Genomic DNA, 23,114 nt, shown 5'->3' on the forward strand with positions numbered 1-23,114 from the left:
TGCTGCGGCGTACGGGATGACGTTTTGGGTTTGAGTCTGGTTTGCGGTAGCGTGGGAGGCATGTTCCGGGGTCCGACAGAACGGTTGTGGCTTTCGGGTCTCAGTGGTCGGTAAACAACGCGACCGCAAACGGGCTTTCTTTTCCTCCCTTTCCTTCTCTCAGTTGTCGGCAGGTGGGAAAGCCCTCCCAATACGCACTTCCGCCAGGACAACCGCGACCATCGTCGACTTCCGCAGCACTCGTGGTATTCCCTCCCTACGGCCGACCGCAAAGCCCTTCAGTGAGGCTGCGAGCACATTGCGTCCGGGACTCTCATTCCTCCCAGAACCAAGCGTCGTCTGCCAATTCTGAGAACATGCCTTCCTACCTACCAGGAAAGGCGCGAGCCCAGCCAGCTGCCCAAAAGAAAGGTCCGTATCCTTTTCCGCAGTACCTATAAACTCTCCCAGGAATATTTCCAGGTGGGGTACGTGGCCGCCGAGGGCTGACTGTCGACTCTCTCTTTCCCCAACTCCAGCTCGGCAAGTGTACAATTCATCTGACGATGGGACAGAGTCCGACTCCACTTCTACAAGTGACTCTGAGGTGGAATTCACTAGGCCGGCTCCCATTGGAACCAGGAAGCCCGGGCATAGACTATCTCGAGCATTGCCAGAATCGGCGGCTCCGACAACCAACAAGCCGCCCATACGGCAGACGAATGTCGGAGGAATGGCTTCTACAGCTCCAGTCTCCAGTGACAAGAGAAGGTCACAAGTAGGAGCCTCCCCAGGCGGCCGCCAGCGCGATAGTACTCAGTCTCCTTTAAAGTTGAGATCGGAGTGGAGAACTTCGGCTGCTGCTCGATTTGCGAATGATCTGGATTCCCTGAGCTTTGGGTCGAGTTTCGACAACTTGTCTTTGGGTGCCCCTACATCCATAGCGGAGGAGCCTGTCGCCGTTAGGGCAGCAGCGAAGCCAGCACCGAGAGCACCTGTAGGCGCGCCTAAGCCGAGTTCGTCGATCCCAAAGCAGTCCTCTCTGGAGTCATCTGGATTGACAGCTTCGTCGACAGCGGCGCCTGCACAACCGACGTCGGTATCCTCAGATTTGGACGTCGTCGTAGCCCTTCGGAGCGCCCAAGCGAAGAAGAAGTACACGGAGGGATATATATACAAAAGGAACGAGCTCAGTGATACAGGTCACCCCCTCATATCCGGAGACACCTCAGAACTTCATGGAGACAGGAACGGGGACTGGACCAAATGGTGGGCTGAGCTTAGAGGGACCACATTACGGTTATGGCGGGTGCCGGATCACATCACGCAGTTAACTTACACACCCGCTCCCACGGTGGAGAAAACCCTGCGATTGGAGTTGGACCCGATGGCGTCGACGATTGCTACCATCAAGTCTGGGAATGCGGATGTTATCGCGATTGATGTATCGCAAAGTGTGGTGGAGATTTTCCCACCAAACATTTACAAGACGGAAAACACTGCGAACCCGCCTCCTGTGCCGTACACGAACTTCTTCGGGATGTCTACCGCTGGCTCTAATCTGTACTACTTTGCGGCCTTGTCGACCATCCAGTCCAACACTTGGGTGGCAGCAATCCGCCTAGCTATATTTGAGTCAACAAAAATCAACGAGTTTCTCGCCCTCAAGGTCTTGAAGCGACCTACCTTTGCATCCGCTTGGAAAGATCTCGGGGTGACGCCGTTCACAAACATCTCCGCTCAGAAAGGGGAAATCAAGTATGAAGGAAGTCTCGAAGTACGATCAACATATGCGACCAAGTCAAAACCATACTACGTCGTGATCAAGCGGTCCGGCAGTGGCGGTCTCAAACTCGGGAAGAAACTCTTTGGGAACAAGAAGCGAGACTCCACCATTCCGGGTGAAACTGAAGCCAAGGAGTCGAAGAAGGTGACATTCCAATTTTTCGAGTCGAAGGCGGAGGCGAAGAAGGGACGGCCAGCGTTTGTCCTCGATTCTGTGACATCTGCGAGTCTTGCGGTCGACGACTTGAGCTCTGTCGAAAACGGAACAGCTATGAACATCCGATTGGAAGCGCGAATTGCACTGCCGCCAGCCGAGAAGGATTCGTCAAGCAAGGGTGCTTCATTGCAAACCCTGGAGCAGCCAGCGGGAACGCTGGCAAACGTTGGGTCCAAGGGCTACATCCATTGCGCCGCCGATCCTCTCGGCGCTTTCCTGCGCCAAGCAGACCCAAGACCTGCCCCTCCATTCATCAATCTCCGCTCAGCCAACGCCATCGAAACCGCCTCTTGGTTGATTGCCATATCCACTGCTTTCAATCTCGATGTAGACGTCGCCGCACGTGAAGAAGAAATCTCCTCTTTGAATCTCGCTGCCCCAACGACCGAAAAATCGAAAAAATTTCGCCGCACCTCCAACATTTCCGATTCAGGCTCCGAACAATCGTACTCTGCCGCCGACGACGCCCTCTATCTCACAACTGAAGACATCAGCGGTCTGAACATGAGCAACGAGAGTCACTCAGCAGTCACTCTGCGATACGGACAGGTGTATGCCGACAAGAAGCGCGTGAAGAAAGATGGGTTCGCCGAGGACTGGGCGGACGCTGTATGGGAGGGGGAGAAAGGTCGACGGGAATACGAACGCCGGGAAGTTGAGCACAAGGTGGCTGAGTTGGTGTTGTGGCTTGAGGAGATGACCGCTAAACAGAAACAGGAAGTTGCTGCTGAAGCGGAGATCAAGGCGGCTGCGCAACGGGAGCGGGAGCTTGCAGCGGAGAAGGTTAAGAAGGCGGAGATGGAATTGGCTGCAGCAGCGGCCGCTGAGGCGATCGCCGCGAAGGCGTTGGAGGAGCCTGCGGGAGAAGAGGTCACTCAATCGCAGGAGGTCAGCGAATCGCCCACCAGCAGCGGGGATGGAGGCAGTGAAGCCATTGTGTCGGGCGAACCGTATGTCGAGACGGTCGAACCATCGGAGGATAAAGGAGGGATTGTATCCGCGACCGACGTGGTATTGAACGGGATTGTGGCTGAAGAATTTGAAGAACCAGCGATGGCCGCATCCAATGAACCCTTGGAACCATCAGGAAGCGTGGTTGCGGGGTCTGAAGCGATTCCCAACGCCGATGAAAATACCGCCGTGCCGGCAGAGTCAGCACCATTACAAGACGCGAAGGAAGAGATATCCGAAGAGAACCCCACAGCCGAAACGGTGAGGGCTCTCGAAACCGCAGTCACACCAGAGGCCAGCACTCCTGCTGCTCCGTCGCAAATGATGATGGTGCCGGTCCCTATCCTGCAAGCCAACGGGCAGTGGGCTTGGCAATACCAGTGCGTTGACCCCAGCAAGATGCCTCCGGGCTGGAACCCGCAGAGCGCATTCCTTCCTCGCAACGATTTCCCTGAAGTTGATAGCGACTCGGAAGATGGCAGTACTCCGACAGAAAGCGGATCGGAATCGGATGAGGAAGGGTCTGGAAGTGGAAGCGGCACGGCTTCCAGCAAAGAGCCTCGCCCAGACGCTCCCAAGAACACCGGCTCGTTCCCACCGATGCCGCCCGGCATGATGCCCATGATGTTTCCACCTGGAATGATGCAAGGAGACGGAACGGAGAACATGGGAATGCCGGGAATGATGCCGATGATGATGCCAGGCACGACGCCCGGTTTCCCACCCATGTTCATGGCTCCCAACGGTGTCATGATCGGCCCTAACGGTTTGCCCATACCCCCTCCTGGAATGATGGACGGATCGGCACCCGGGGACGCAAACATGGACGCAGGCGCGATGGGAGAAGGTGAAGAGTCGGTCCTGACACCCCAATCGCTGCTCGCTAATCTGGAAGGACGGGCCAAATCTTCTCGCCGAGATGGACCGCTGGTGCAGCTAGAGCGCGAAGTCGTTGAGCACGAAGAGCAGAAACTGGTGCAACCCGCATACGTGCCGCAGTACTCTCAACACGCCGGCCCGTTGTTGGGACACGTGCCTGACAACGTGCCCAACAGGAGACCCAAGATGGTCGGAGGGCTGCTCGCCGAAGTGGAACGCAGAGAAAAGGAAAAGGAGATGTTGAAGCGCATGGGTGTATGGAGGCCGACGACTGCTCCGACCGGCGGCTATATCCCGACCTACTTGCGTGGCGGTATGAATGGAGGCGCTGGGAACCGGAACTCGATGGCAGGATTTGGGCCTATGGGGATGCCGGGGATGCCACCCATGATGCCACCGATGATGCCGCCTCATATCGGTCCCACGGGTCTCATGAGCCCGTGGGGATACCCGATAAGCGAGTTTGGAGACCCGCACGAAGATCCTTCTATGGCGGCGCAGAGGGAGGAACTTAGGAGGGAGTGGTTGGAGAAAGAGAGGTAATGCCTACCTTCACCTCTTGGAATAGCTCGAGTCGCTCAATCATTAACGTTTTTTATCTACAGAGCAAAGGAACGCCAACGCATGTCCGAGCGTACGGTGGAGTACTACGGGCAGCCGAACTACTACCCACCTACGGTCGCAGCGAGTGGTCACCCAGGCATGCGTCCTCCGTCGGCCCACCCATCCTACTACCCACCTTACCCTGGAGCAGGCCATCCCGAGATGATGCATTACCCTTACGGCGCAGGACCGCACCCTGGTGGACCGCAAGCGCCCATGTGGCGCCGATCCAACTCGTACTCGGGATCTGATGACAGCGACAGCGACGTTGCCGCGAAGAAGCGTGACACGGGCGCCAAACGAGGACAGAAGAATAAGAACGATAGCAGCAGCGAAGACACCAGTAGCAGTTGCGCGACGGACAGCGAGGACGAGCAGGGTAAAGATGAGAAGAGTGGGACTGAAGACGATGAGGAGGATGCCGGGTTTGATGACGACTCGGACGTCGACCCACGGGCAAGCGCCGTCAAACTCGTTAAGAAGAAACCGGCGGGCAGCGGTACCGATTCAGAGAGCGACGCCCAATCCAGCGACGACGAGCAGATGACGAAAGCTGCGTTGAAGAAACGCCAACATCTGAAGGCGAAGAAGGCGGAATCAAGCGGGACAGACTCGGACGATTCCAAGTCATCCAATTCCGACAGCGAAGATGACGATTCTGAAGATTCGGAAGATCACGCGCCGTTAGTCAAGAGCGCCCGTCCTGGCGCTGCCGGTCCCAAACAGTTCCCCATGCACAACCCAGGTCCATACGGCGCCCCTCACGGGTTCGGACCCTATGGCGCTCGCCCCCCACAAGGACCCTACGGCTATCAGCCCTACCTCCAGAACGGCCCTTACGGTAGTCCATACGGGCCCCCATCGGCCGGATATGGTGGTTATCAGCCACAAGGACCCTACCATCCCGGATACTCCCCATACGGCCCGCCACCACCGCAAGCACCTGCGGCGCGTAGCGGTCCCGTCCACGCCAAGCAAGCGAAAGCGGCCACGAAGAAGCGATCGCCTCTCCGGAAGCGCCGAGACGCAAACACGGAAACTGAGGATAGTGACAGCGACGTTAGCAGCGGGAAGCGCCAGGTGAACGCCCGCGTCGCCAAGAAGGAGGACAACGAAACGCAAACCGGTAGTGAAAGCGAAAGCGAAAGTGAGGTGGAGGTCAAGCCGAAGAAGGCGAGCAAGCGGGCTGAGAAGTTGCAGCAGAAGTCCGTGCAGAAGGTCCGACATGAGAAGGTCAAGACCAAGAGCAAGAAGGGAAAGGAGAACAAAATCTAGATAGAGGGAGGTATATGTTGCTAAGATGTCTCGGTCAGTAGTTTGTTTTTTGGGCAATCCAAATAGGTATCGCGAAGTAGGACGTAACCCTCGGGTCTTCGGCGTAAAGGCGTAGCGTAGTGAATCCCCGTAGTGTTTATTCAATCCTCCTGTAACTTATTCAATGAGCTTTTATAACCAGTAACGGCCTCAATTCATTTGCCGAAGGTTGATGTTTTTGTACACAACATTTACAAAGTGTTACGAACATTCTTAAGGTCAATCTTCCTTTTTCCCCTTTCCTTTCTCATCCTATGCCTCCATCTTTATATTCATCTCCTCCTTCACGTCCTCCTCTTTTACCTCCTGCTTCACATGCTTCGCCTTTTTCTTCTTTGGGAGTTTCAAGTCCTCTGCCTCCTCATCCGATCCGCAATCCCAATTCATCTCCTCCTTCACGTCCTCGTCTTTTACCTCCTGCTTCCTATGCTTCGCCTTTTTCTTCTTTGGGAGTTTCAAGTCCTCCGCCTCCTCACCGGATCCACAAACCCAAAGGTGGTTCCAAGTCCCGCACACGGGTAGAGGGCTTCCCCAAACAGCCGGGCGCATCTCAGGCTTCATGTCGGCGATCACGGAGGGCATGGTCTTCTCCACCATCTCCCTCGCCAGCTCCAATGTCAACTCCCTCCCATGCTTCTTCTGAAATCCCCTAGTCCAAGCTCGAGGACTTTCTGGTGAGTGAACTGTAGGAAGTCGTATCGCCTGTCCGTAGGCTCTTTTCCCCACGGGGACACAAAGTGCTCTAAGGCCTGGCTTCGGATGTACAAGACATCGCCAGGTTGGTAAGGCAGCATGATGCCCAGATCTGGAAGGCAGAACAGGCCCTGATCCACTCCAAACTTTCCAAAACAGCTCATAGGGGCCCATCCATCAGGAATATCCCAGTGGTCGTGGTGACGAGGGGTCTCATGGTTCCCCACAAGCACGTTTGTTGCATTGACCCGCGGAGCTTTGGTGTCCAGCCAGAAATGCCTCAGAGCATGGGGCAGGTGAGCGATGGCTTGCGATAGCCGGTAATGGTATGTGCGGTCCAGGTGAAACAGGCCGATACCGAGCATCCAATTCACCTTCTCGATTCCTGGTGCGCGGGTGAAATTGAAGGTCTGATCCCACGCATTGGGAGACTCGGTGCACTCACTAGGCACCATGATGTCCCCACGCTGTGTCCTCCACACTCCCATGTGCATGAGGCCTTTGGTGCCCTCCAAATTTTGGCACGGTGTCTGCTGATGTTGAACATCCTCCCTCCCACTTTGCTCCCTCCTCCTCTCACCCTGCGTGCTCAGCAGCGGCCTCCACCACCTCCCCCTGCCATTTGGGCCCAACGACGCCAGGAAGGTACATGTACAGCGGATTGTCCTCCTGATCGATCCCCAGGGTGGGTTTGCGAGCAAGAAGCTTCAGGCCAGTGGTATCAAAGGTTGTTGAGCTCGCCTTCATTTTCCCCGGCTTGGAGATTCGAACGAGATCTCGGAGGAGCACAGGATGTCCCTTCTTATTCGCAAAGGCTTTTTCAATTTCCTTCTCTAACGATCTGCGTTTCTGGCGAGGAAACGCAACCTCAGGTTCGGTGTCGAACTCCTCATATGTCGGGATGAAAGCTGGCCTGGGGGTTGCAGTGTTCATGGAGTTGTCGCTGTCATTCTCCACATCGTTCTCGCCAGCGCTGTCATCGGCATCTCGGTTGCATGGTTTTCTCGCCATGGTGACGACGTTGCAGGTAGAATTATGGCAAATGAACAATGCAGGCTGCCTCAAGCGAATGACGTGGGTACAGATCTGGGCGTGTGCCTTTGCGTGCCTGCTAGGGATGATGTCTGTTGTAGACCACTCTAGCAGAACAAGCTGATTCAACACAATGAATGCGTCGAGGTCAGAGTGCCCACTCCAGCACAGCCGAGATCAGTACAGTTGTTGCAGCGAGGGGTTGTTTGATTACCGTGATAGCTGTGTGTAAAAAAAGCTCGCGTCTGCTCGCGTCAGTGCTGTGGGAATGAAGCTGAGAACCGTGAGGAAGTGGTTGTTACCGAGTGTTACCTGCTGGTGAATTTGGTGGTGACGATGCTCGCAATTGCGTTGGGAAGGAAGGAAGGAAGGAACGTTAGCCCGCGCGTCTAGAGGCGGCAACCCCGCCGTGGCCAGCCTTTATCGCGGAACCCAATGCATATACTGTACGCAAAAATCACATCAGTGGGGTATCAGAAAATGTATGTCCCAAAAAGCGGCAACCGGTACGTATTTATGAACCAAGCCTAACAAGCAGAAGATTCACGACAGACACACCCGCACCCAGTCGGGCACTCAGCGGCCTCCGAAAACCAATCATTCATATGATCTGCATGTCCGCCGTGCCCGCACGCCAAACAGAAGCTCGCTACGCCTTTACATGGAAGCCGACAAATTGCACAATTCACGCCGTACCGCCCGCGTGCGCATTTCCGGCAGAACGATCGTGGCGTTGGCGGCTGTGTACCGTTCATCGAGGCCAAGTAGACAGCTTCAGTTGCTGGGGTTGATGTCACAAGGTGGTTTCCACACTCGGGGCAAACAACGTGGAAATCTATGAAGAGCGTTTGTCAGCGGCGCATGTCATGCAATAGATTGACGCCCATACCGGAATTGCAACCTACCAGTGCGTTCTAAAGGGTCAGCGCCGATTATCGGCTCCTGAAACTTCTTCCACTCCTCCAGCTTGCGAGGTCTCCGTTGGTACAACATTCTCAATACCTCAGCTCTCTGTTCTGTCAGACCCCATGTGTATAGCAACTCAGCATACTGCACTTTATATCGTGTGTGGATATCCTCGTCGGAGGGATCCAACAGACCCACTTTCGGTGTCACAGTGCCCATCACGGTTGTACTCCGCTGATTGTTCCCCCCATACCATGCTCCGTCATTTGTCTCCATGTCCCCAGAAAGTCGGAGCATTAGCACGGGATGAGTTTTGTTGGGCGTCAGGTTGCTAGGTGACTTCTGGTTGCCGAGAGCGGGCGTAGGTGGCATTGAATGGTTACTCCACCGGCTTACGGGCACGCTTGGCGCGATACTGGAGTACGGGGCTGTAAGTGACCAACCAACTCCGGCAGTGCTTTGCCGGTTAGCAGGGTCGGTAGCCGAGTCGCGAGATCTGTTACTATCGAGAGCCGGAGACCGATCTCCTTGCGAAAGCATCCCTCGGTTAGCCTCAGGCGAGGCAAACGTTGATGCCATAGAAAGGTCGCCATCAGAAAAGGTCCCTGAACCCTGAAACATACGTGCTTTCGGACTTGCCAGGCCCGTCGCAACAGCTTGCGCGTATGTGGGCGTGCCCGATCCACCGGAAATAGCGTCATAAGGTGCCGGACTATCCGAGGACACGTCGAAGCTCTTCTCCCTGCGATCGTGTCTGTTCCTGGTATCAACACTGCCATCGGCTGAATCAGGCGTCGCTCCACCGGGCAAGTGACCCGCGAACGATCCCGACGATGCAGAACGACCTGGATGCCGTAAGCCGAAACTTTGACCATACGACGGCGCCCCATCTGTATCGAACCGCGTTGGTGGGTATCCCATGACCCCGTTGTCTACGGTCCCGGAAGACGTTTGCGAAGTCGTCAAGCCGCGCAGCCACGCGGAGGCCGGGGCACCACTGTCGCTGGAAGTCCCTGGTTTCCGAGCATGTTTAGGTAAACTGGTGATGTGCATGCCCACCGTATCTTCTGCATTCACTGTTTCCATCTTGCTCACAGTCACACCCATCATCGAGAAGGCTGCAATCAAAGGAACACTGATTGCGTCGGGCATCATTGAGGAAAAGCCGTGAGCTCCAGTGTTGCTCGACCCACCGAAAAACTGGCGTGTGAAATAAGGGTTGGACGGCTGTCGTAGGAGCTTAGGCCGCGCCGTTTGCATTCTCGTTGCCGAACGAGGTCGTTCGCGTGAATTCGTCAGAATTGCAAACTGTTCCGAGAACACGCAGGAAAGGAGAGCGATCATCTGCACATCTCGTTGCACTTCGAGATGTCGAAATAAGTCCTGCACCAGTGCACGCCCGAATGGATGGTGTTGCTTTTGCAATTGAGGGTAACTGTTGGCGAGTTTTGCGATGGCGGGATTCATATTCCAACCTGCGACCTCATCCGACGTCATAGTCGGATCCGTCTTGATTCGCAAGACACCATTGTGGGACATCGTAACGCGTTCCTCCAGTCCGCGATCGTCGGTTTTCCGACGTCTCCGGCTTCGGATGCTAGGCACGGTGGTTGGTTTGGAAGTTGTTGAGACCGTTATTGACGGTTTCCGCTCCGTCAATATGAGGGTGGCCAAACTCCAAATTCGGACCAGATCGGCTCTGCCCATAGCGTGGGCTTCCAAGCCGTTACGGACGCAAGTTGCAATAGGGTCGTCCCCGCACAAACTATATCTCTCAGCTAGCTGCCTGTTGATTGGCAAAAGCTGAGAGACGTCCTTCACCATCACCGTTGTGATATACCCTGTTTGCTCCGTAAGGCTCTTGGCCTCGCTGTGCGCCGAGGAAGCAACGTTTGCCGGAGTGGTTTCCTGTTTGATCAACTGTGACGGTGGAGGTGTGCTCCGCAGGAATCGCGTTGGAGAGGGCCTTGCGCCAAAACTACTGGCAACATCTCCGCTGAAGTCGCTGCCGCTGAAGCTCCCCGCATCCGCGGACGTAGTCCGTCTGTGCCTCAACTTTCTCGCTCGTGGCGATCCATCTTCTCTGACTCTAAAATCTGGTGATGGTGTGCGGGCAATGTTCATCAGGTGGAGGTGTTTTGGTGAACTCGGCTTGATGTCCATGCCGAGCGGGGAGCTGCTTAGGGACGGCGGCATAGTATTAGTGCGCAGGATTGGTGTTGTAGACCGGATGCGGCTTGGCAAGGCGTCGCGCGGGCTGTCTAGTGAACCCGCATACATGACAGCCTGGCTTGTGTTGATTTGGGGAGTGATGGGACGTGGTTGTTCCGGAGTTCCTGCCCATTGCGGGGTGAAATGCGCGCTGTTGGGCACGGGCCAGGCGCTTCTACTACTGACCTCCGCAGCAGCTGTCAAGTGGGAACGTGGCTTCTCATCGAACGCTTTCAGATTCCATAATAAACTCGAGCTCATGTTCTCTTCGCCGCTTTCATCAGAGTCGAGCCAATAGCTGAATTTCCCCGCTGTTGCTTGCGTAGGGATCGGTTTCACAAGTCCTGCGTCGTTGTCATTATATTTAGCGTTCAACGCTGCGATATCTGCCCTCTGAGGCGGACCGCGACGCGCCGCATTGCTCGCATTGACTCCTCTCGGAACCCGGGTGAATATGAAGGCGCGGTAACTTTCATAGTGTGGAAAAGTCCTTGGCTGTGCTGTGAAATGTTGTGATTGTAAAACGGGTTGCTGATTGCGAGTAACCAGCGTATATGCTGTAAACTTGGTCGCTGACGGGTGCGGAAGCGGCGAAAAGAAACAAACAAGTTGACCTACGGTTGGGAGAGAGTGAGTCCGGATCAGGACAGACAAAGTGTATTGTATTCGCATGCGTACCGCCTGATGAGAAAGATGCACCGCATAACCTCGGGAACGGAACGTTGCTCACGTCTTTCCCGACGATGACGTCCTTCATCAATCGTTTCTCTTGCGAGTTGTTTCTCCCGCCAACCATCGACATCATATCACTATCGCTGGAGCTCGCATCGAACCCGAAGTTTGCTTGCGAAGCCGGCACCGTGGAGAGCACTTCAGTGTTTCCGTAGACGTCAAGTTTCTCAATGGAAGGAACCCTCGAACGAGGTCCTTTATATGTGAGGGAAGGATATCTTGGTTCGCTCATTAAACTTCCGGGAGAATCCAGTCCCAAACGCTCGTGCGATGCTTGACGCTTACTGGCCAGGTTCGACTTGCCGGACATCAGGAAGCCAACGCATTTAAGCAAGCACGCCTCATTGTTTTTCGCAAGCTTGCCCGCGATGCTCGAAAGCTCCGTTGCCAGATATCTCCGTTGTGCCATACTGACCATGCCTGTTTTTTGCACATTGAAAGTGGGCGGCGCCGAGTTTGGGTAGTCGCTTGGAAAGTATACGTCGATTCGCAGAAACGTCGATGGCGCCCGGTATGTAGTCGACGGTGAGTCTTCCAGGGCGGATTGCAGAGTCATCGTACAAGTCCGATTCTCCAAGCTAATCTTTTCGAAAACAACGCCTGGGTACGACCGCAATACGTGCCGTATTTCCCAGTCCAAGAGCTGCGACGCGACATCTGGCCTTCTGAGGTCCGGAGTCGATGTACGTGAGATTTCAGCAGGGCTGAAAACACTCTCCATGCTCGAGGAGAGACTGTCTGTGGCAGCGGCGTTCACAGAGAGGGAATCCATGTCCTTGGTTGACCCCAACAGAGGCCGAGACTCATGGCCCACTGCCTTTGTGATTTCCCGTGAGATTGGCCATAGTCTAAGGTATTGATCCTTCGACCAGGTCACCAGCTGGAAAGCCCTGTCATCCTGCTCTCCACTTTGCTGCCCGCGAACGCGCCAGACAAACTCCTTTGGCACGTCCGTGTGACCCTCGAATGAATGGACGGGGTTCACCAAGTTATCACAGTCCCAAAGGAGTAAGTTCGTATCCTTCCGTTGCGGCATGGTTACGACGCCGTTCCCAAAAGGCTAGCAAACGGCTTGGCGTCAAGATGAATTCCGTCGCAAACACGGCACATGCGGCACATGCGGCACGAGTACGTACTGTAAACCGAGCTCGCCAAACAGGAGCGCCCGTCATGATGGATGCCTGACATGTTCTCGGTTCTGAAATGTCCCAAAACTGTGTGACAAATCGCATTAATGCTACAGGTCATGCAAAGGGTTGGAAAGAACGACAACTAGTCCACCACTCACCTTCACCATCCGGTCTTGCCCACATGTGATGATCTCTTGTTCGTTGTTCCTACTCCAGTCTATCCCGTAAATTTTGGTCATGTGTGCCGTGATCAATGTCACGGGGGTCGATCCTTTCTACGTCCGCAGTGCATCATCAGCGTCCACCGTTCCATTTGAGAACTTCGTCAGTCACTAGTTACCCTCGTGTCCCAGATTCGGATATCTGTGTCATGAGATGATGCCAGCATTGTCTCGCTTATCCTATTGAACTTTACTTGCGTCGCCCCGGCTGTCTCAACAATATCCGTGAGTAGAGAGCTCTCTCTTTCAAAGGTCGTGCCTCATACTGGCTCACCAGTCCAAGCACAAAATGATGTCGAGGGCTTATCTGGCGGCTTCCTTAGATCCCACAAATGTATGTAGGTGTCATAGGAGCATGTTGCGAGAAGCTCTGGATGGAACGGACTCCAATTGATGTCGGAAACGGCTCGCTGATGAGAGCCAAGGATGTATTCAATGTACTTTGATCCTGCATCAGCGCCTTTCGCAGCTAGATTCCAGACCAGAGCCTTTTGGTTCGACTAAACGACGATTTGTGTGAGCGCGGTCAAGCTCACGGTACGTACGCCGCCTTCAACGTACTGTCGTGGCTATCCAGTGTTCCCTAGAGCGATGTGGATTCCACTGCACATCGCTGACTTCCCAATTGGTCATATGGTGTATCACCCTCGGTGGCAGATAAGGATTATCCAAGTCTATTATGTACAAGCCTTTTTTGCTGCATTCAAACGTAGCATTAGCGGACGGACCTAACCTAGTCAGCGACCCCTCAAACTAACTTACGCTGCCAATACCGCATCTCGACCATTAGACGAGATGCTTAGACTGGTTACCGGATATGAAAGGTGCACGGCAGCCGGCCTTTCGAAGGACATGGCTCCATCTCGGTCCATCTCTCCTTTATCGGTTGCCTTTGCTGTCATTTCCCGAACTGTTCCTGGCGGGCCACTTTCCACGGGCCTCACTCCGTGACCCTCCAACGATAGCAACCCGACTACTCTTCTGGGATTGGGGGCTTACCGCCTCTTCACAAGGTGGAGGGCCTGTGAGAGGTCGATCGACTTTTGAATTGACGTGCGTCACGCGTTCGAGGCATTGCAGTCCTAATCGCCAAAAAAATCAAAAAAGAGATTGTAATATTCTGTAGCACCACCAAGTTTCGATCTTGGGGCCTCAGGGTTATGAGCCCTGCGCGCTTCCTCTGCGCTATGGTGCTGTTGATGAATTCCCATTCGCTTCTATGCCTGTCAAGCGCGCTTCCTCTGCTGTGCACCACGGCATAGCTTTATGCAGCTCCTGGAGATGCTCTTAGGGTTCCAGGCCTTCTGGAGGAAAACCCAACCCGGGGGGTTCTGTAAGGAAGTCGTCAACCATACCCTGATATACTGGTATTGGGTATCCGGCGCTTAGTATAGGTAGTCCTCATGTTTTCAGGAACGACGACCGACGATTCCACGTGCTGGACATGGTGTCAAGAGTGTTTGTATTCAATGGAAAAATCCCTGATCTACTTCTACCCCACTCATGTACACTTGGACGGCGCACCACGGCATAGCTTTTTGCAGCTCCTCGCAATTGTACGGCACGCAGGGACTCTCATAGGCTTCCAAGCCATCGATGTCTTGGAAATGATAAGTCAGATCATTTACGCGCGCGTTTTCGTTGCGGCGAATCTCCCTAACCCACTCTATGTCGTCGGAGCAAGGGCATGGGTTGCCATTTCCCAGCCCGCAATACTCTTGCCCGTCATCTTCAGCCTGAGATAGACACCGATTCTCGACCCTATCGGCGCCCCAGTACAAGACCATAATGAGACGTTTGAGGGAACGGAGTTGTGGAAAAACCCGCAAAGCTTGTTCCGTGGAGTACCACTCAGGTGTCATAGCCCCAAGTTCCTCAAGCTCCGCCCAGTCCGCACGGACTGGCGAAATACAAGTCAATTCGAGAACTTTCAGATTTGCAGCAGTTGTGAGAGTGGGGATCATGCAAGTCAAAGAGCTCATCCTGATGTGGCCAGAGATGCGAAGATGTTGCAGCGCAGTGAACCGTGTGAAATCGTGTGCGGGGACATACGATTGGTGGGAAAGACGTAAGACCTTCAAGTGCTCAGCGACGCAAGCATCCGGAAGCGATATCAGTTCTTCAGAAAACCCCGAGAGCGGTTCGGAAAACCCCAAGTAGGCATCGAGACTTCGTAGACGATGCAGGCCGGCAAGAGAGTTTTTTGGAGCACGGTCCAAGCTGAAAGCCTCTAGTTTGTTGAGATTTGGGGCAGATTGGGCGTCAAGAAACCGATAAGTAGATTCCATCACGAGAATCCGTAAATGGCGTACAAGTGGGAGATTTGCCATCGTCATAGCCAACATCTGGCCTTCCAGGCGGTGGATACCGAAAGTAAGCTGTCGGACATCTGCTTGCTCGCGCAGGAACTTGAAGGCTTTTACCAGCTCTCCATTTACACGATTGCTCGTTATCGTCCCATTCACATGCAAGTGTCGAATGCCTGAGCGATCGGGTTGGACGGTAGATTGCTGCAAATTGACATCGGGAATTGACGTTGAAGACGGTGTGACTGTAAGCCAGTCCCTATGATTGGAATATAAAGGGGGTTAAAAACGTGGTGGCAAAAGTGAAAACTCGTAAGAAGGCACACAGCATATGCTATTTTTTTGCCAACAAAAGCCGTATTACTAATATACCCTTCCGACTTACAGGAGCGGTTCAATGTTCGAAGGAAAATCCTCTTGAAAGTCCAAGAACAAGTAGAGCAGATTCCGCGGTACCTTCACGAAAGCAAAGATGTCCGTTGCCAAGTCCAGCCGTCCTGCCCGCACCAGCCCGCCGAATTGTGTCATAACCAGATGTTGGAGCGACTGCTGCCGGAACTTATCCTTCACAAACAGTCGGAGACCTGCGGCATGCTTCTCGTCGGAGATAGGTCTCGCAGTGTTATCGCGGAGAAGATGATGGAGGCTCAAGACGTCGCCGGAACGGAGGGAGAAAGCCAGAAGCCGCCAACGTCGACAGACGGCGCCGAGATGCCGCTCGAACGGCAAGTGGGAGACTGGCGAGTATGCAGGCGGATGCTCCACAGGTGATATTCTGGGCCCAGGCTGCGCGTTGCTGCACGAAGGCTGCAAATGGTGGAAAATGCGGAGCACGACGTCGTCAACGGCGGCCAGTCGACGTCCGGGTGGCATACCTGGACCCGCTGCTGTTCCTGCGTACGCTTTTCCGAAAGAGGGAACCTCAGCGTTCCCCTCCGAGCTGCTGCGGGTGGTGAACATGTTCACCTCGATGTGTGCTTCCGCTGGAAGCAGTTGCCTGGAAATGGGTCAGCTACAAGGTTCGGCTGCAACGAATTTGTTGAACGTTGGGTCCGCGTGAGCCGGGAATCTGCCGAGGAACGCTCGAGGCCGTAGATCTAGAGCCGGAGAGGTGGATTTTTCGATACCACACTGAAGCGGCGCTTGCCAGTGGATAAGCGAATTTCGTTTTCCCAAAAGAAGGAAGCCGCCCCCCCCCAGCTGGCTTTAGATCTAATATGAACGGTTGCAAGTCCCGCCTGGCAGCTCTATGACCTAATGTGCTGTACATAGTAGGTACTACAATGTCCCAATCAGCCATAGGGTCACACCTCACCCGCTGACTGAAACGGACCGTGACGGACTCCTAGTATCTACTGTACGCGTAGAATCTGCAGATGCCGGGGGCGGGGCGCAGAAGCACCGCGTCGTATATAAGGCCTGGTGTACTGTCATTGAGCGATATGCTCCCAGCGGACGCGGAGAAGCAATACTCAAACACGGAGAGAGAGGGATTGGCAATTCACCGGGCCGTGACGAAGCTGGAGTACTACCTTTGGGAAAGCCATTCACGGTGGAAACGGATCACTCCGCGCTGCTGGCACTGGCCAAGCACGGAGACCTGTCGGGCTTGAGATGGGAGTCCAAGAACGTCCAGTCGGCACGCCAGATTTTCAATGCTCCCAGGTGAGCTATCAGGGAGAAGTGGGGCCGGTGCCCCAAGAAAACGGCTGCCGATGGTGACGGGTCCTGCACCGTCGCGGTCGCCAGTACAAGGGAGAGCTTTCCTGAGAGCTAGTAGCTCGACCTGGTATTGAGCCATGCAATTATGGTTTTCCGCCCGAACAATTGACACCCAGTAGCGCCCAGTGTTTTGGGCATATTTGGCACAACCATAGGGCCTCCGGGGATCTTGTACATACCCTGTGGTCCCGTTATATATATATATAGGCCAGGCCTCCGCGTTCGCGAAGGCATCAGCAACGCGTATCACGTAGGACGTTGGCGACAAGTCGGTCATGACCCCAACCTCCGATTCCTTGGCGATTTGGTGCGTTTCTTGGCCCTCATGTTCGCCAAGACCCAGCGCTATATGCGAAAGAAAGCTGGCGTTCACGTACCATGACATCCGGCTGCATGTCCCCATGATGTAAAAGCAGGCAACCCTGGCGGCTCTGCAGCCCCTACAATCCAGAATCGCGCAAGTACTGTCAGTAATCCTGTTAGTTACCTCACCACCCCAAAGGAAAAGCCTGCAAATAACGAAAACAGAATGATCGACATCCCATACAATCCGGACGCCGACGCCGCACTAGAGCAGCTCAAGACGGGCGAGGCGAACTTCGTTATTCTGGTACCGCCCGGTTCCGATATTGTCAAATCAGTTATGCTTTGTCGACCTAATGTTATGTGTGACATCCTCCACCAGTCAGTCGAAACCGACCCGACCGTCCACATCGCGCTCGACACACACGGCACCGCCGCCACATTCACCGACCTGGCAGGCAAAGTCAAGCCAGACGCCCCGCGGTTCGTGTTCTACACCCACCCTGACGGTCGCCGTGCGCCATCCATGGGTAATTACCAAAAACAAACCATCTTCGAGGTCCTCGCGGTATTGATTTTGGATCTTTTTGCGATGCCAGTGCTTGTATACGTGTGCCCGCCTACGGCGCCCGTGAAGTCGAGGATGGTCCATTCGGGGTTCTTGCAGCTGATGGTGCATGTGTTGAAGACGCGGAGGGGGTATCATATCGTCAAGAAGGTGCGTCTACATCAACAGGTAGTCATCCTAGCATCGGAAAGCGCGCAAAGTTGACTTTATCTGAATTGAAGTTCGAGGTGGAAAACATGACGGATGTGGACGGGCGGGAGGTTGACGAGCTGCTGGCGTAGACGGGCGGACGGGCGAGATGCAGAGAGATAGACGTGGGGGTGGTCCGGGAAGGCGGTGCCTTTGCGTATGGGCGGGACATTGTATGTAGGATGGGGTGTAGATAATGTATGCTTTCCGCGCAAACGAGAGGCCGCCGAAGTTGGACGTACTGTACTGTACTTAGACTACCTAAGACACCTCGAAACTGAGTGCTGTAATTGTACCTGGATGAGCCATAGTGGCAAGAACAGTGAGCCAAAGCCCGTGATTTGAGTTGCTCTTGCTACAGAGCATCGGTGCTGGGAACATATCACAATCCGATTACCTGTCGGAATCTCTTCCCACAAAATCAGATTTTGCAACGTCAACACAACATGATGAAGATGCCCATGTCCATTGAAAATGTATGTAGAAAACACAACATATCTGAGGATGTCCCCAAGTGACATCTGAGGAACGAAACAGACATCATCCGCTCCAACCCTCGCCAACGGTCGCCCATCTCCATCTCCATCCCCTCCATCGATCAACCCCACTCCCAAAATCCCTTATACCGGCTCCTGAGTATTAGCGAACCCCGCCTCGACAGGCACCTCCATGACCCCCGCATGCGCACACACCACAAACGCACACACCGCGATCATATAAAAAATCGTACCCGTCGCCCCACTGATCCAGATCATCAACACACTAACCACCGCAAACACCGGCCACAGCCCACTAGGCGTCACCGTCCACCTGCCCCGAAAGATGCTGGTCGGCACATTCGCCGGGAGAGATGAAATGAACTTGAACCCGCCCAGCACGAACAGTATGGTCACCAACAGGAAGATATTGGTGAAGAGGAGGTAAGCGGTGATGATAAGTACGATGAGGATGTAGTTGTTTTGGAAGTAGGTGAGGTTGTGGTTCAAGCGGGATGAGAATTGGGCGATGGATTGCGGGCGGGAGAGGCGGGTGCGGTCGAAGAAATCGGAGAGGGGTTTGAGGGTTGAGAGACGTTGGCGGGAGGTTTCTTTGACGGTTTGCCAGGTTGCGGCGTCGATGCGGGCGTAGGAGGTGAAGCTGGTGGGGGCGGAGCCGCCGGGGAGGATGTTTGACATTTTTGTGGGTGGGTGTTTTGCGAGCGGTTGAGATCAGTGGCAGACGTATGAGTGGAGGACGGACAGCGCTAGAGCCGTTTAAGAGTGTGGTGTTGAAGGGGAACCGCCCGTTCCCTGTTACGCTTTTATGTTTTTTCAAGGACTGATGACTTGCAGGTGATCTCTGGCGGAGTGTTCCGTGAGCTTTGCGGCCAATAAGACAAGCTGGCTGGGTGAGACTGGGAGGGACGTGGCAGGAACGCGTTGAACAGAACCTTGGCACCCGTCCAAGCCACGCTTCACACGCAGCTTCACACGGCCGCCTTCTGGCATTCAAAGTCCCACCTACGCCCTCTCTTCCCTCTTCCACTATCTAGCAGCCAACAGATGGCGCTTTTCTTCTTCACCATATCACCATTGCAGAATGGTACCATTCAGAATGAAATCTTACGCCAATGAAATACACATACAGCCTAAAAAGACTCCGCCCTGGGCGAAAGACGAAGTTACGTTGAGCACCATCGCCATAGACCGAGACCCGAGAACACCACCCTCACTACCGCGACCCCGCCCGCCCCAATGTTGCTGGTTTACGCGCGGAGGTGCATCAAACACGGAAGGACGCATTGGATGAGTCCGTCGATTGGACCGGCAGCGGTCGAGAGAGCGCATAACCGACGACGAGGTCAACCCCCTGAGTTCGTCTCCAACATCGTTCCCACCCGGATTCCAAGTTCGTATCAGTCTTCAAACTGCTTTGCCCGGATTGGAAGCTCCTACCATGACAGGAGGAGCTCCTCAGTCATCAGTCGTCTCGGTGAGCAGAAGCGTGCCCCAAGTCGACTCGTGACCATCGGAGACGTCCTTCTCCATGTCCGTGACCACACCGGGCAGCTGTCCGGTCTCTACGTCCATCGTCACCGTCGCGCATGGCGAATGCACCCCCATCGTTGCCTCCCATGCACAGATCTACGCCGTATCCGTCACCCTACCCTCCTCAATCACGCCCCTAAATCTTCGGATGCAACACGGGATGCGTAACCCCCTCCCTGCAAGCCACACAAGGCTCATCCCTCCCCGGCCCACCCCAAATCGTGCACACCAACCCGTTCGGATCCTCCACCGTCACGGGCAGGGTCGGGTTAAGGTCGTAATGCCCGCTCGCGTCTTTGATTGCAGCGAAGCGAATGTGAACAAGGTTGCCTAGGGCAACGAGGTCAGCGAGGAAGGGGTAAGTTGTCAGGGCGTGGGCGAAGGCAGCGGCGAGGATTGTTGGGGCGGAGAGAGGGGTGTTGGTTGGCAGGGGTGGTGAGAGGGCAGTTTCTCCGTCGGGAGGGGCGTACTCTTGCGACATGGTGAAGTGAAAGAGGGTTCCACTGAGAGTGCTTGCGAGACGCAGCCAGTACGTACGTATACTGTACTTCGTAGTGTAGGTTCTTCGACTTGCGCTTACAAATTCACTTGGGGGGGCCACTCCTGGGGCACTCTCAGGGAGGGAGGGAGGGTGCATTTAAAGCCGCGAGCTGGGTGGGAAAGCACGTGACTGCACAAATAAACCAATGACATCCGCAAGCGCCGTCACTTCTTACGTACAGCTGTTTCTCCATCCCAATAACCAACCGTCCCAGCGTCCTCCAAACGCACAGCAGGAATAGTCTCGCTACGACTCGGACATACTGTGTACTGTATATGTACATACAGCACATACCCTCACTCTTTGCTTGGAACGCCTGCGGAAGAGGAGCGCTTCCATTGACGGCTGAGTCCAGTCCGGTTACCCACCAGACACACCATCGTACTCGCTGCAACTCCAATACGCGCCGCCGAAACAGGGCAAAATAAACTGGCAGCTCTTAACGGTCCCCCTTTGTCTTTTCCCCTTCCCGGTGCCCCACAATGGAGGTGGTCCACCAACCCAACAGGCCATCGTCCACCCAACTGGAAGCTCCAGAACCCCCCTATCTGGCGCTCCTCACCTCGCTCAACAAAGTCTTCGCCCACGAACTCCGCACCTGCGAGACACTGTCAGCGCCCGATCCAGTCCTAACCCGCAAATTCCGCCATGTCCTCCAATACGCCTGGGAAATGATCCACAGAGTCGACGGGCTCATCAACAGATACCACACCATCCCCCCCTCAGAGGGCCGGGTCATCTTTACCACCGCGCGACTGTTCGCCGAAAGCACATGCGAGGCGCTCACGGGCCGGTCGAACGAGAACCTCGGGGGTGTTATACGATCGTTTACGCGGTCGACGGAGCTGAGCAGGGTGGCGGGATTGCTCACTCAGGCTGTCCTTGGGCACCTGGATCTGCTGAGAGTGAGGGCGAATACGTGGTCGCACCATCAGGGCGATCAGGTGCTGGATTGGCCGGATGTGGTGGAGGTTATGGAAGCCGCGCGGAATATCTTCCGGCTGTTGTATATGAACAGACAGATGAGGAAGCCGTACCAGCCGCCGTCGTTCGGTGACGCCTTAACCCTGGGCGGGACCGGTGCACTTGTGAAGACCTATGGCTGGGACACACCCGAACCGTTACAAAATGTGAATGGCGTCATCGTCGTAGACGACATGGGCGTCCTCATCGGCCGCGACGAAGACGAAGCCGAACAAGTGAACCCATACGCCTCCGCCTCCTCCAAAACAATTACATCCTCCTCTGAATCAAACACCGCCGCCGCCGCGCGCGGAAGCAGCAGCAGCAGCAGCAGCATCACCACCAAATCAACGTCGACCGTTACCATCCGTCAGGTGAGGAAACAACAACAACAGCAATTCTCCCCTTCAAAACAGGCCGAAAATGACTCCCCACTCTCCCACAAGCTCTCCTCAACCTCCCTCAACACCAAAACCGTCAAACTTGCCAACGCGACTGCCAGAGCCACCCAGGACCAATGGGTCCTCGAGAACCTTCAATGGCCGCAAAGTGCCTCTGACTCAGACACCACAACTCCAAAACGCAAAGAGTCGAAGCAAACCATGCAAGTCAAACTCGACTGCGCGAAGCTCGCACTCCGCGAACCCAGTGCGAATTATACGGTACGGTCTGATCGGTCGGGGTCATATTCCACACCCCACCAAAATCGAAATCAAAACCAGAATGGGAACAGACCAGGGGGTCCCGTCAGCACAACTGAGTGGAATTGCGCGGCGGCCCCCTGGAAAAACGGGTCGGGGTGGGATCTACCTACCCTACCGGAAAGTGACACAACAACCTACGCACTCGGTGCCTCGGCCGTGGAAATATTCAAATCCCTCGGCTACGGCTCCGCTGGCTCTACTGCAACTGCATTGTATGATGACCACGATGCACGCACGACGGGGAGGTCGTTCGAGGCAGACGCGTGGGATGAGTGTGGGTTCGTCATAAAGAATTCGCCTAAACCCGTCCCTGCCATCCCCATTCCCGCGCCCAACATCAACAACAACCACCACAAGAACCATAAACAGCACGATACAGGCTGGGGAACTACGCCCTCCCCGCCCCGGTTCCCGTGGGAGTCACCACCGAAATCGGAGGCGGACCATACGAACAATCACACGCTCGGTAGGCCCACGACACCAACAGCGACGAATGATAGGAACGCAGCGACGAAAGACCGATCCCCGCGAACCAAACTACAGTGCAGGTCGTGCAAACAGTGGAATGGGGCGAGGGCATGTCCGTTTTTGGCATGTGTCAGGTGTTGCCCTTATCCGAATTGTCCGGGGCATTGAACGGATTGTTGAGTGAGAGTAGAAGTGCGGAGCCTGGAGCATTGTGAGGGTTGATAGGACGGCTGAGGTGGATGGAAGATGACCGACCCTGCTGCTATTTGATATTGGAGACATATTCTCGCTTCGCTTTTTCGTTTCTTGGCATTTTCGCATTGTAACTCGACTCCCTCCCTCTTCTCAACTCGGATTGGATTGGATACGCCACCCGACGATGGGATACATATACCCCGCCGCCTCCCGCCGCGACAAGCCCCCAGAAATCAACGAACTTTGATTTTGAGATACCCCGCGCGGTTTTATGTAGATAGCTTAGCAGATCAGTTTCTTCTCTCTGGCTTGTCTTTTTTTTTTTGGATAGCACATGGAAATATATCGGAAGCCATTCCGGGAGGTCTTTTGCGAAGAATGAGACGTGGCGGCCGTGATTTTATGGCTTCGGACTAATTTGCTGACGTGACATCTTAATTCATGTTCAGTTCGGACGCGTTGCTGGTTCCGACTG

At 54.8% G+C, this 23,114-nt stretch overlaps 7 protein-coding genes and 1 non-coding gene across 8 annotated transcripts; 3 read left to right on the forward strand and 5 right to left on the reverse strand.

Annotated features, from left to right (window-relative positions):
- Positions 1 to 162: 162 nt before the first annotated feature.
- On the forward strand, positions 163 to 5,872 carry EV422DRAFT_524844 (uncharacterized protein). Its single transcript, XM_053070009.1, has 3 exons — positions 163 to 411; positions 519 to 4,350; positions 4,417 to 5,872. The coding sequence occupies exons 1-3, from the start codon at positions 357 to 359 to the stop codon at positions 5,687 to 5,689; spliced, it is 5,160 nt and encodes a 1,719-aa protein (XP_052926953.1). The 5' UTR covers positions 163 to 356; the 3' UTR covers positions 5,690 to 5,872.
- Positions 5,786 to 6,796, reverse strand: EV422DRAFT_408489 (uncharacterized protein). Its single transcript, XM_053067008.1, has 2 exons — positions 5,938 to 6,796; positions 5,786 to 5,838 (listed from the first exon to the last, which is right to left on the reverse strand). The coding sequence occupies exon 1, from the start codon at positions 6,593 to 6,595 to the stop codon at positions 5,981 to 5,983; it is 615 nt and encodes a 204-aa protein (XP_052926954.1). The 5' UTR covers positions 6,596 to 6,796; the 3' UTR covers positions 5,786 to 5,838; positions 5,938 to 5,980.
- A 970-nt stretch (positions 6,797 to 7,766) lies between these two features.
- Positions 7,767 to 13,688, reverse strand: EV422DRAFT_524852 (uncharacterized protein). Its single transcript, XM_053070010.1, has 9 exons — positions 13,416 to 13,688; positions 13,215 to 13,350; positions 12,928 to 13,153; positions 12,773 to 12,861; positions 12,591 to 12,707; positions 12,439 to 12,516; positions 11,249 to 12,362; positions 8,359 to 11,184; positions 7,767 to 8,288 (listed from the first exon to the last, which is right to left on the reverse strand). Exons 1-9 carry the CDS (start codon positions 13,553 to 13,555, stop codon positions 7,981 to 7,983), a joined length of 5,034 nt encoding a protein of 1,677 aa, XP_052926955.1. The 5' UTR covers positions 13,556 to 13,688; the 3' UTR covers positions 7,767 to 7,980.
- An 88-nt stretch (positions 13,689 to 13,776) lies between these two features.
- EV422DRAFT_t61 lies at positions 13,777 to 13,848 on the reverse strand. Its single transcript has one exon. It is a non-coding gene; the product is annotated as a tRNA-Met (tRNA).
- A 183-nt stretch (positions 13,849 to 14,031) lies between these two features.
- On the reverse strand, positions 14,032 to 16,379 carry EV422DRAFT_408557 (uncharacterized protein). The gene is made up of 2 exons (XM_053067009.1): positions 15,345 to 16,379; positions 14,032 to 15,218 (listed from the first exon to the last, which is right to left on the reverse strand). The coding sequence occupies exons 1-2, from the start codon at positions 15,917 to 15,919 to the stop codon at positions 14,120 to 14,122; spliced, it is 1,674 nt and encodes a 557-aa protein (XP_052926956.1). The 5' UTR covers positions 15,920 to 16,379; the 3' UTR covers positions 14,032 to 14,119.
- A 693-nt stretch (positions 16,380 to 17,072) lies between these two features.
- On the forward strand, positions 17,073 to 18,116 carry EV422DRAFT_524856 (uncharacterized protein). Its single transcript, XM_053070011.1, has 4 exons — positions 17,073 to 17,291; positions 17,367 to 17,514; positions 17,584 to 17,702; positions 17,774 to 18,116. The coding sequence occupies exons 1-4, from the start codon at positions 17,211 to 17,213 to the stop codon at positions 17,831 to 17,833; spliced, it is 408 nt and encodes a 135-aa protein (XP_052926957.1). The 5' UTR covers positions 17,073 to 17,210; the 3' UTR covers positions 17,834 to 18,116.
- A 72-nt stretch (positions 18,117 to 18,188) lies between these two features.
- On the reverse strand, positions 18,189 to 19,250 carry EV422DRAFT_524858 (PRA1 family protein-domain-containing protein). The gene has a single exon (XM_053070012.1). The coding sequence runs from the start codon at positions 18,914 to 18,916 to the stop codon at positions 18,362 to 18,364; it is 555 nt and encodes a 184-aa protein (XP_052926958.1). The 5' UTR covers positions 18,917 to 19,250; the 3' UTR covers positions 18,189 to 18,361.
- A 1,260-nt stretch (positions 19,251 to 20,510) lies between these two features.
- On the forward strand, positions 20,511 to 23,053 carry EV422DRAFT_524861 (uncharacterized protein). Its single transcript, XM_053070013.1, has one exon. It carries the CDS (start codon positions 20,792 to 20,794, stop codon positions 22,610 to 22,612), a length of 1,821 nt encoding a protein of 606 aa, XP_052926959.1. The 5' UTR covers positions 20,511 to 20,791; the 3' UTR covers positions 22,613 to 23,053.
- The last annotated feature ends 61 nt before the right edge of the window (positions 23,054 to 23,114 follow it).

Source organism: Fimicolochytrium jonesii (genome assembly GCF_025526975.1).
Source record: "Fimicolochytrium jonesii strain JEL569 chromosome Unknown EV422scaffold_7, whole genome shotgun sequence".
Classification (NCBI taxonomy): Eukaryota; Fungi; Chytridiomycota; class Chytridiomycetes; order Spizellomycetales; family Powellomycetaceae; genus Fimicolochytrium; species Fimicolochytrium jonesii.